The sequence below is a fragment of the Limanda limanda genome, chromosome 10 (genome assembly GCF_963576545.1).
Source record: "Limanda limanda chromosome 10, fLimLim1.1, whole genome shotgun sequence".
Lineage (NCBI taxonomy): Eukaryota > Metazoa > Chordata > Actinopteri > Pleuronectiformes > Pleuronectidae > Limanda > Limanda limanda.
This window is the reverse complement of record NC_083645.1, coordinates 20,058,702-20,071,283: the sequence shown is the minus strand read 5'-3', so window position 1 is coordinate 20,071,283 and position 12,582 is coordinate 20,058,702. Positions and strand designations below refer to the sequence as shown.

General features: G+C 39.8%; 1 protein-coding gene across 3 annotated transcripts in view; it reads left to right on the top strand.

The window, feature by feature from the left end:
• The window catches only part of diaph2 (diaphanous-related formin 2), a 344,506-nt gene that overhangs the window by 207,605 nt on the left and 124,319 nt on the right, over nucleotides 1-12,582 (top strand). For all 3 annotated transcript variants that reach the window (XM_061079060.1, XM_061079061.1, XM_061079059.1), the window contains 3 exons: nucleotides 2,447-2,548; nucleotides 4,217-4,456; nucleotides 10,118-10,247. In XM_061079060.1, coding sequence (XP_060935043.1) covers nucleotides 2,447-2,548; nucleotides 4,217-4,456; nucleotides 10,118-10,247 — 472 coding nt within the window. The remainder of the gene's footprint in view (nucleotides 1-2,446; nucleotides 2,549-4,216; nucleotides 4,457-10,117; nucleotides 10,248-12,582) is intronic.

The window sequence follows — 12,582 nt, the reverse complement described above, 5'->3', positions numbered from 1 at the left end:
GGGCAGTGAAATAGCCTCATTTCCTGATCAAATCTCAACAATTCATCATAAGAAAAATGTCAGCAGACATATACTTGACATTTACAAGGTATCAAATATATTCATTGTTTTCCCTCCCTTAGCCCGGAGTCTAATTTTATGTTTGACAAGGAAATACTACATAAAAAAGTGTTTATAGGGTTTTAACCTCCACATCCAAATTCTGCTGTTGCCGTTTGCCATTTTGTCTGTAGATTGCTGATCTTGGCACGTTTGCTGATACGTAGTGCCTTCATCTTCGCTCAAGGCTGTAAACGAATGTGTAGTGTTGCTAGCATACTTCCAGTAATCTCTCCCAGACTGCTGTGTGTGTCTGGTGGCCTGTGGTGCGGAGTCTGGCCCAGCATCCTCACCCAGTCTCCCACATTGCTTCACATATGGTGCTGCCTTTGTGTCAATTGTGCTCCGTGGGGTTTCTGATAATTAACTAGATGACAGACGAATGAAATGACAAGCGCAAGGTGGATTGGATTCTCGAGCGCCTTGTCTTTCTTGCGTTTCTTCAGTTGTACTGTGGCATGTTTGAAATGTTTGAGAATAATTTCACCTCCTTCATGGAAGCAAGTCCACTCGAAAATGAAGGCGTGTTTGAATGCTTGTAAACTGTATCCCAATGGATTTCAAATGACAAAAAAATCACTGACCATTATTAAAAACACACATTTACTGAAGAACAGACAATCACCTCCTCATGGCTGCAGTACAGTATGGCTCCTGAACAACAACTACTCCATGTTAGCAGATGGGACATGTCAAAATACATACTGTTTAAATTAATACATACATCTGTCATTTGAGGTAGTTGTCATCACACTGACATGTGTTCAGATGTTCGTGTTTCAGATAAGTGTGGTTTTAATTAGAGTGACTAATGACTGATGGTATCAGACGCACCTCCAAACGGCTGCTCTGCTCCCCCCTTCTGTCACCAGTGCAAGGTGGCAGTGTCTGTGTGCTGACGAATTTGGCTTCATTTTTTTTGCATTTGGAGGAGGTATAGGTGTGATGTCTATCTTTAAATAGACACATTCACCAACAGTGAATCTGTTGTGAAGACTCTACCGACGACACTGCTCCTTCTTTTCTATACCACGCCAAGATGATCTCAACCAAAATGTCCACTCCATTGCTCTCGTCCAAAAGGCAGAAAAATAGAAACGTATGTCCCGTCATCATCGAGCTCAAATACACAATTCCAATTACACAAATAGTTGTATTTATTTATTTATTTGATATCATCAACCATCTTTTCTGCTTTTGCTGATGTGATCAAAGGCCTTCATTACCGGGGCACCACTGCTTGCTGCAGACCCTAATTGGGACCTCTGAAAAAGCAAGTAACATTTGATATAATGGCTTCCTCCTAAGCAGGAATGCTAGCCCTGCGTTTTGGCTTGGTTTTTGTATTGCTGAGTTCCCTGAGGGAAGGACAGAGATGTCATCATTAGCGGGCAGTAGACGATGGCTGCGGTGCCAGCGACGACTGCCGAGGTCTATGAAGTGGTCAGTCGGACCCGTGGCCTCGTAGCTGTGTCTGCTCTGTTTTCCATGTCTGACTTCCATCTGCCCGTGAGCCCCTTCCCCAGTCTGCTCCCGCTGGATACATTCAGGAACTAATGATGAAGGAAGCTTTGTGAAGACCTGGAAAGGGCAACTCTTCTTCTTCTCCTCGGAGAAAAAGAGGGGGAAAGTCAATGCGTTAAAGTTTATTAACTAAGCTGACCTTAACACAAACAATTAACATTTTCAGAAAAACAGCATTGTCTTCCTCTTCTCAGTCCTAATCTCCAACCTCACCAACATCACCAGCAACTCTTTTCCACTGTTTCCATAAGGGCAACTTAACAGAAGAAAGTAATGGCAAACCAGTTGCCTGTATTTCTAAGGCGGCTGCAAGGTGCTGTGGATTATGCAGTAGAAGGTCAATTATCTGAAGATCCCCGACATGTTCAGTAATTGGCTAAGGGCCACTACTGTCACAGCAAAGAGCCAACAGTGATTATGTGACCTTATCTGCTCACTCTGCTAGCGAACCCCTGTGCAGCAGGACTTGAACCCTGTCTCTTCTGCAATGGCTCTAGAAAAAAAGTCCATCAAAGGGCACATATCTAGGGCTGTTGGAATGGTCGTACTGTGTGATTATTTTTTTAAGTATATATAATTCAAACTCTTAGCCAACCAGGTAAGTAGAACAGGAACACACTCAGCAGCTTTGCACTTTGCTTAAATGGCCTCTTCTCTCCTTCTCCTGTGAAAGATACCCTGTCATCCTCGTCCATGAGGTGATTTTTATCCTGACGTGGACAAAAAAATTTGATTTGCATTAACAGTAGCACTCTTTCTCTCTTTCTCTCTCTGTGTGTGTGTGTGTGTGTGTGTGTGTGTGTTCCCTCTGTCCCACTTGTAGAACCTGATAAAGAACCTGCCAGAGCAGAAGGAGCTGAGTGCACTAGCGGAACTAAAGAGTGAATATGAAGAGCTGGTGGAGTCGGAGCAGTTCAGCATTGTGGTGAGTATAATTTCCTGTGGCTGGACAGTGGTTTTAGGTTTGACCATGAAATCCACACATGTCTCACAATTCTGAGGGGATGCATCACCAAGAGCTGCAGATATATTTAATTACAATGTCGCGAACAGTGCAAAGAGCATTTCTAATGAAAAGAAAAACAGAAAAAGAAGATATAAAGCAAGTTCCAAATGACAGAGGCTGTGATTAAAAAGGAAGTACTTTTAAGGCAGGCAAAGAGAAGGTCAATCATTTTTGATTAGGATTCAGTATCAGGAACTCAGTGAGTGCCATCTTTTGACATCCAATGTCAATCTTTTCCCGCAATAAAAAATCATACCCTGAGGCGGTGAATCCTGTTTGTAACAAAGTTCTTTGAAAAGAAGGCTGCTGTAGTCAGCTGTCTCGATAGTGTAGCCTAATCCTGGCGTTGATTGACAATAATAAATCCCAACGTGTGCGGTGGTAGGATAAATAATATATTGCCTCATGTGCCACACTGTTAACTTAGAGTCAGGGACATAATCGCCTTTGTTTTCCGTCATCAGAAGAAGTTTTCACCTCAAGATATGTTTAAGTATTAGCAGGTAACTACAGCTGTGATTGTGTATGTAAAGGATTTTGGGTATATGTATTAGATTTAACCACATATACGTTTTTTATATGCTCTGTGTCAGCCTACTGAGAAAACAAAAGGTTTAAAAGTGTTATCTTTCAGATCACAGAGATACATTACACAGTGAGGTTCAGGGATCACAGATGTTATTCTCTTTACTTGTTACACGCTGCCTGTGTCTTTTAGGGGATGTGATGAAGCAGGTGGCGGCAGTTTCACTCATGATCCCACCAACGCTGTGACCATATAACTCACGACTGATGAAGTAGCTCCTCAATGCAGAGCTATTACGTTCCCTCGGGAAATAAGCCATGTTCAAGCTTTTCTCTGCCTGAGCTGTCATCAGCGCGCTCGCTTTCATCATGATTTTCTCCTTATTGTATACAAAGCAATTTGAGTGAGGGGGGGGGAGGGAGGAGTCTGTGTGTATGTGTGTGTGCATGCAATGAATTGAAGTGGGTGGGAATGTTGGTGTGGGGGGGTATTGTTACGCACACTACTTGCTCATACACAGGAATACATTTCAGCGGTAATGAAACATTATGGGCTGGATCAGAAGTTGCCTTCGAGCAGCGGATTATGCAGCGATCTGTAGAGTTTGTCTGTGGCTGCTGCTTCGCCCTATTTGTTTTAATTCCCTCCCATTTTCATTTCCCTCCTTTTTTTCCCGGGCTTCAGTGAATCCCCCCCCCGCCCAAGCCTTTTCCACAAGTATTGATTGGGGCTGTAAAATTATTTATTTATGACAAATCTGTTTAATGGCTGCTTCCTTTGTCTATGTGAACGTCAGGAAACAGGTTAATCCCACTTGATATAGAGGTGGTGGATTTTCACGTCATTAAAACTTGTTACAGCCGTATTTACACTGGGGAATTGACATGGATTTCAAGGTAGTGCCATAAAAGACTTGTTTAGGCTTTAGTTTCTCTCCTAAATTATATCTGTTTTTTAAAGATGGTTACTGACAGTTGCAGTTGCACTTGTTGGTTGCTAGAACTATAGAATTTCAACACCACCAACAACTAATTATTATTCTTTTTTCCTGATCTCTCTAGATGAGTTCGGTGAAGCTCCTCCGGCCGCGTCTCAACGGCATTCTATTCAAGCTGACGTTCGAGGAGCAGGTGAACAACATCCGACCGGATATCATGAACGTGACGTTTGCCTGCGAGGAGGTGAAGAAGAGCGAGAGCTTCCACAAACTCCTGGAGCTGGTGTTGCTGGTCGGCAATTACATGAACGCCGGCTCAAGGAACGCTCAGACGTTTGGGTTCAACGTCAATTTCCTCTGCAAGGTAACACACCAGCAAGTCCGAAACCACACATATGAAAAGTATGTTGTTCAAATGTGTGAAGCTACTTTAACTTAAATAAACATGACCGTGCCGTGTGAAGATTCCTTAAGTTTGGAGAGTGTTAGTCCCACTGCAGACAAAGCAAGGGTTAGTCAACAAGTTGTTAAAGTTAAGATTTTAAAACACATAATTTATTTTATTTGAATATAAAAATAACATGCTAGATTTTTACAGCTACACCTGCCGAAATCCTAATGCAAATCAGAAACAGAATAGTTTATTCAGCATTAATTGAACAAAACTACTGACAAAACATGGAGATAGTTTTGATGTGAAGTATATGAACAAACTACTGAACAGCTTGAGAGTCTATTTTTGCAGCTCAGTATCTGGTATGAATCCTGTGGGGTCGAGGTGACACATGGCTGCATGCGGACAGTTCACCGAGCTGCCAGCATCTTCTTCCACAGCTGAGAGTTGAATGATGGACATTCAGTTCTGCAGACGCTGACTTAATCAGCATCTTGATATGCCAGACACTGTCCGGTGGATGGATTGTGTTTGGGAAGGAAAAGTGCAACACTTCAGATTTGAACAAATTTAAATTTAAAATATGAGCGAAACGAGCCTAAATAATTGAAAAATGTGTGCATAAACATGAGTGTGAAATAATACAAATGAAAATTTTCTGCAAAGTCAACACATTTGGGCTCATTCTTCTTAGCTATCACATTTATTAGACAGCAGTGCATCAATCTCTTACTTTCCATTTGTATACAGATTATTATTTAATTTATCAAAGTTTTCAAACAAATTTCAATTAAAAAGTTTAAAGTGTATTAACATATTTTAAAAAATTCAGATTTTTGAAGGTTCTCTGAGGATTTTGTTCCTCCTTTTCTCTGGGGAACAAAAATAAAAATCCTCGTTCATAAATGAATACACCATCAACCAAATGTTCCTAAATGTTCAACAGCCTAATGTTTTCTACTTGGAGGATAAAATCCAGCAACATCGTCATATCTCCCAAACTGAGAACAAAAAGAACAATATAAATGACAGCCCGAAAGTTCACTTTTGTTGTATTGTCCCTTTAAAGCGACTTCGGCACCACACGGTTCTGTAGAACAGGCAAAGCTTTTCGATATCTTATCTAATGGGTGATAAAACTGATGAGGATGTTTATTGAGCAGAGTGTTTCCAGGACTCGTGGGGATGCTGAAGCCGGGGGAAGCCTCCTCCCGGCGCTGCCTGTGGTTGCCAATCAAGCAGTGGGAATTAACAAGTAGAATAAGTTGCATCATCCATCTTGTAAGCAGACAGTGTTGGAAAACTTGAAACCCCTTTTTCGACTTCTTTATTCTAAGCCTCTTTTGAAGCAGTGCTGTTAAAAGTAGAAAAATATAAAATATAAAACCCTTCAACAATCAACGTGGGCTTTTTTTCCATATGGGGAGCCCTATGGTAATTGCCATGTATTGTATTGAAGGCACTGCATTGTGAATCCAGTGTGCCTTCGGTATTCCTGCGAGCTGCCTGAATCAGTGTGGAGTGTCAGTGTGGAGCCTGGTAACGCCTCAGGGGGCTGATTGGGCCGTTATTGATGGACAAGAAAAAAAAAGTCTCTTTTCTCACTTTAGTCAATCAAGTAAATGGCCCCCTGGGTGGCAGGTCGCGGGTACCTAATGGTCTCATCAGGGAGGAGCAGGCTGGTGGTGGGGAAGAGCTGCGAGGGGAAGGGCACGGGCTGACCCTGCTTCACCTTCAGCCCTCCACTGTAGCCCCTTGTCCTGCACACACACACCCACACACACACACACACACACACCCACACACACACACACACACACACACACACACACACACACACACACACACACACACACACACACACACACACACACACACATCTCCTGGGAGCTGTCTTCATCAAATCTATTCTTTCAGCCAAACACCCACTCAGGCTTTTACTAGAACTGTGGTGATTTCGAGTCATTCGTCTGATAGAGATTTTAGCAAACATGATGGTGACTTTTAAATTTAAAAAAAGTATACGTTATTTTTCAGATATGTCGTTTATTTCTTTTTTTTTTCCCAAAAGGGTGCGCTAAAGGAAGACACTATAAAAGCAGACTTCAGTAGATTAAAGACATAATGAGTAAGGAATTTGATAAAAACATTCAACCTTCTGCAGCTCCAAAACTATGAAACATTATTTCTCCTGGGATTCAACCCTACCATACTCGAGGAAAACCCACTTGCATTGGCTCAACGTAATAAATTGAGAACACGTGACATTGAGTTGTGTCCAATTGAAGTTTAACTGACTCGGCTGTGTCAAAGTCACTTGAGCTGTGTGACTCTTCTACCCAGCATCTGTGTGACCTTGTGTAATATAACTGCTGCTGAGATTACTGGGACAATTAACCACTATACAGTTAATGCCCTCAGCCCATACGTTTGTAATTGGGATGAATTAGCATCGCTCTGTTCCTTTTTCTCACACCAGTGGCCTTGTGTATGTATTTTCTTAACAAATTATTATTTATTCAAGCATATTTAAAGGACCCGTGCCCTCTTCTTAGACAGTATAGTAATTATATTGTATGTGCATGTATATAGTGTGTCCGTTGTGTGCTTCAGGTCCGTCTGTACAAGTTACATTGAATAGGCAAATTGAGTTTTTTTTTATTTTCTAAATAGAAATGTAAATTGACAATTGTTGGCTTGTAATGTAACTACCTTGCCGCTCTAAATGCTCAATGTGTCGCAATATATTGTAGTAACTGGTTTGGGATTTGGAATAATACCACCTCAAGGCAATGCATGTTATGAAAGATTGAATGATATAACTGCCAAGAATTCGCTGTCAGCAACACGGTAATGAAGCAATGTTTCTACATTTCATTTAAATGGACACATTTGTTCAAAGGACTGGCTTCAGACTCACAACACCGACTTTTAAAACTAATGGCTGCTGTGAAAAAGTATTATATGTGGTCAGTTTTAAATAAAAAGGATTTGAGATGAAAAAGGATTGTAGCTGTAGCTGTTTAAGGAGACTCGATCAAAGCTTAAGGATTCAGACGGTAAAATCCTCCCTCACTTTTAGTTTTTCAGCATAAACTTTTGAATGTCTAGGACAAGTGATGGTCAAGGATTAGAAATGGCCGGGACTTTCACACCGAACGGCTCAATACAACCTGTGCAGAGATACTGGTCCAGTTCTCACGATGCCCTAAAGCTGCATTGATTGGAATTCCTGATGTAAAACATTGTGAAAATAACATCACTGCCCCGAGGCTTTATGAAGGATTCCCCTTGCCCTCACAGAGGCCCTCAACTGAATATGATCCTCCACTAAAACCACCTTTCTCCTTTCAAATACTGTAAATCTTCATCTCCCATAAACAAACAAAGATCCTTGTAGTGACCATGTCAACATAAAAATATGTGTTTCATATATATAACAAAGCAATTTCTATACAGCATTTGTTTACAGTCTCGTGATATGATATCTCCTCTGGAGGTTTTAACTGTGTTTACAGTATTGAACAAAACCAGCCCTTGAGACACATATGTCCAGATTGTGTGTTATTATTATTTAATATATTTTAAAAAACAATAATTTCCACAGTCCATTAATTTTGATTTCTACCAGAGAGAAAATGCATTTGTTTTTATTGAGCAGCTGAGTTGCAAACAATAATACTAATATAAATTTTAAAAATCTTTAAAGCTCAGTTTCCACAACTTTATTTTTAGTAAAACATTATTAAATGAAGTCCCATCCTTTTTTTATAAACAAAATTCAGATTGATAAGTCATTATTATTTCGATTTATAACCCTAACCCTCAATTAAAAGTTTGAGATGTGGATAAAGATATTTCAGGGGGCTGTTGATGAATTGGTGAATATGAATACTTGGCCATGGTCATCTCACAAAGTGTCAATCCAGTTTCATCAGGTAATTTGAGCGGTTACCTTATTACCTGAAGCCACAGGGTTTCTTCACTTATAGCCACTGTTCCCAGTTTGCACACATTGCTGATTAGTTCACGTCCGAGTTACTTTTCGAAACCATTAACACGTTGTATCTGTGAAGCAATAAATATATTGCGAGCTAAAAATATTTATAATAATTGTTTGTTCACATTCACAATGTCTTATGTTTCTCTTTCTCACAGTTCACCCTCTCTTAATTACATTTGACTAATATTAGTTTGCAGATGAATTCAACATACTGGCACATTTTTTCGTTTGGTAATGACAGTCTGGGGTATAACAATAGACAAATTAGAATTTAAAATCCATGAAATTAAAATGTGATTACCCAACATGAGCAAATGATTGATCCTCATCTAATGAAAGTTTGTGTGTTTGTGTTGGTGTATCATATGCCTCCGACTTTCAGTAATTGTTTCTGTTCACTAATGCTTCAGTGTTTGTGTGTGTGTGTGTGTGTGTGTGTCTGTGAGCGAGCGCATACACACGTGTTTGCATGTGCACAGGTGTGGGCATGTCCAACTGCAGGCTGTTTACAGCACAGATATTATCAGTATGAGTACACAGAGGTGGGTTGTGCTAATTAGCTTTCCCAGCATGCCATTCGAACAGCATGGCAATCACGGTGGGGAATGAATATGAAACAAGTTTCCTATGCACTGATGTGCGCACACACAGACACACAAACAGACACACACACACACACACACGTCTGTGCACATACTCGGCAAACACAGTACACTACTGACATTCAAACTTTTCTGACTCGCTCTTCTTCTTTTCTCATTAGAGTGGTATCATTGTAACGTGCGTAACGTATATGAGAGTTTCTATTTGTTGAGCCATACGTAATTGGCTGTGGAAGTATGTTAAATTAGTATCATCACAATGCAGTTCCATTTTATGTCCGTCTCATGTACTCTGTTTCCTTCCAGTTGATTGTAGTACCTCTTACATGCAGTCCCTTATTATCTTGGTGGCCAGGGACTGCACTCGCTGTACTTGCTTCTTGAATCTGTTTGCGACCGTGGTTATTGCCATCAAGTAGAGGGATGTTGTTATACATTCAGTTTAGTTAGGTATAACGTTTGATCACATATAAAGGAAATTAATTCAAAGTAATGTTACTCTATAATTCTGTTTTCATACAACTCTAAGAGTTTTTATTTTGCCTCCTCCAAGATCTGTCTCCTGTTCAACATCAGGTCCTAACCCAATATTGATATGAATCTAGTTCAGAGTAAAACCTTTGTTAAATAGTTTTAATTCAGACTTTTTTATAGTTTTTCATAGTTTTTCTCATGATTGTATAAATATTATACTAGTTAAAAGCAAAACACATTTTTTTTTTTTTTTTTTTTTATTGAGGAAATCAGGAGAGAGTATTTGGCCAAATCCCCAAGTATTTTTGGATATTATCACATGGACTTTAAATCATCATATCATAGGATATTCTAACCTGTTAATTTAATGTCTGCTGCTTTGTATCGATTCATTTTAACTTTTATTCGGATGTTATAAGTACTGTTTGTCTATGTGGCTTCAGTAAGCCAGATATTTTCTATCAAATGTGTAGTTCAGATCATTAACTGAGTGATGATTATTTATACCATAAAGAATTGGGTCGCTCAATTATTTCCTCTTTTTGTATTTAGCTGCGGGACACTAAATCCATCGGTCACAATACAACACTTCTTCACTTCCTGGCTGAGAAGTGTGAAGAGAGTCATCCAGAGATCTTGGGTTTTCCGGACGAGCTGGAACATGTGGAGAACGCCAGCAAAGGTATGTGTCTGTGTCCTTATGTCATGAGACCGTCACGCATCACAGCCCCCACATGTACATTAAAGTACATAAAGGGGCAACATCATGTGACGATGAACACAGTCTGCCAAAGGCTGAGGTCTTCACTCGAGCTGCCAAAACCGATCCACGTCAACATGTGCAATGTATTTTTAACCTTGCGTTCTGTCTGTTTAAGTTTATTTCCAACACTTCCACACTTAATCCGTTTCATCCCTTGACGACAGCTAGCACTCTCTCTGTGACGAGAATAGAGTTGTGTGTCTGACCACACTGTCATTCAGCCTGTCAATAAACTAATTCCACTCTAATTCTATTCTCAAGCATTCGATGGAATCCCTGCAGGCTTATTTACTGTTTTAGTCTCATAATTGGTTATTTAATCTAATTCAACTAATTATGCACTTGACTGAGGCTGCCTGCCATTGTGCAAGTGGACTGAATAGTCTTCCTGCTGTGTGTATGTTAAGATGTCTATATGCACAAATGTTGAATTATATCGACTTTGTCATTTTGTGGAAATGAATAATTCAAGGGTAAGTCTTCTAATTGACGGAGGCGAGTGAGTACAAGTTTCCAACAAAACAAAAACACCTCAAAGTAAGAAAAAAAAGTTTACTTTGGGCTCACCTTGCTTTGGTTGTTCCATTGATCTTTACCCACAGTTAAACTGGAGTTTCATTGAGACTCCCTCTCTACATGTTAACACATTGAAAGGTCTAATCCAACAAAAATTCTGCACAAATTCCCTCCTCCTTTCTTCTCCGTGCTATTTAGGATTTTGTTCTCGCCACACTCGTCCTTCACTCCATACAATTTACTTTGGCACGTCTAAACAAGTGAAATAAGGAAAGATGACGTCTGGAGTCTCTAAAAAAATCACTGTCGTTAAATTGACTTGGTGCAGATCACATAGGAACCCGGTGATGGAGTCCACGTCCAAGCTCTTCTCTTTCGGAAGATTGCACAGCCTGTAGAACAGTAGAGCATCACTGAGTTATTCAAAACTGTCTATCTCAAGATCCTTTACAAGCTTGTTCCTGTTAAATATAAATCTGTCTTTATGTGCGTTGTAAAAAGTAAAAAAAACTATTTATACATGATAGCTTCTTCTGATGACAACCCTTTTCTTCAACCTCCCCCCTATTTGTTTGCATTTAAGTTTCTGGTGAAGCAATTTTTTACAGTTGGAAAAAAATTCTTGTTAATTTTGAAACCCATTAGCTGTTGTCATGGAAACCACCATCTTCCAGGGCTTCATAAGCAAAATATAGATTATAATCATTATTTATAATTGAGCAGATCAAGTAATTTATAAAGCAACACAATAAATTGGATCAAAACCAAATAAGACATGCACGACTTCAAGGTTTAGCAGTAACCTTCATTCTCTCATAGGTGAAGAAATATGTTTGTGCTTTCTTGCCTTGCGAGTTTCATGTCAACACACCTGTTCACAGTAACGTTGCCCAATCCTGTGATTTCATCAGTCATGAGCAGATTGTTGAGGGAAGGTTGAGTCAGAAGGACACTGACATCGGTGTGGGGGCATTCACATGTAATCAAACAGCCATCTGCAATGGCAATTAATACATTTCATTAATAAGTGCAATCAGGCCTGGGATAATTGCCCTAGAAAATCATGACTTTCACTGCCTTGATGGACAGCTTCAGACTTTCCCTCCTCGGTTTCACATTTTCTCCAAGGAACTGGATCGCCACCTTGCTATTGCATTGATCTTGACACAGTTTTTGTTCCACCCCCATTCAGAATGTTCTATTTCCCATAGTAATTCATGGCAATTAAGTATAGGGTGATGCCTAATCATTGTTAAATGCATCACTGATAACCTGTGGCCTGTGACACCATTTGGTGATGGTGAACACAGATTTAAAAATATCCTGCTGTGCTGTTTTTATCCATTACTGCCCTTGTATTTACCATGAGTGCAGACACATGTGTATTGTTGGCAAGTTTGAGCTGTGGTGGTGAAGCATTTATTCATGAATAACTCAAACAGCCAATTTAATCTTCATGTTTAACCCCAGTACGTTTTATATCTCAACAAAAGAGATTGGAGTAGTTTATTGCAATTAAAAGGTCTGACGTTTCCACTTACCCTCATTGAATTTGATACGTCAACTTAGATCTGAACACAGTAATAACCAATAATTAATTTTTATTCATTTAAAAAAACTAGGTTACCCTCAAACAGATGATGGTATATTTTATTCCATCAGAAATCAGTATGCCCATAGACTTGCCTGGCAGCAGATAGTGGCCTGACGGAGCTGGAGGTTAACAATAACTAAGTCC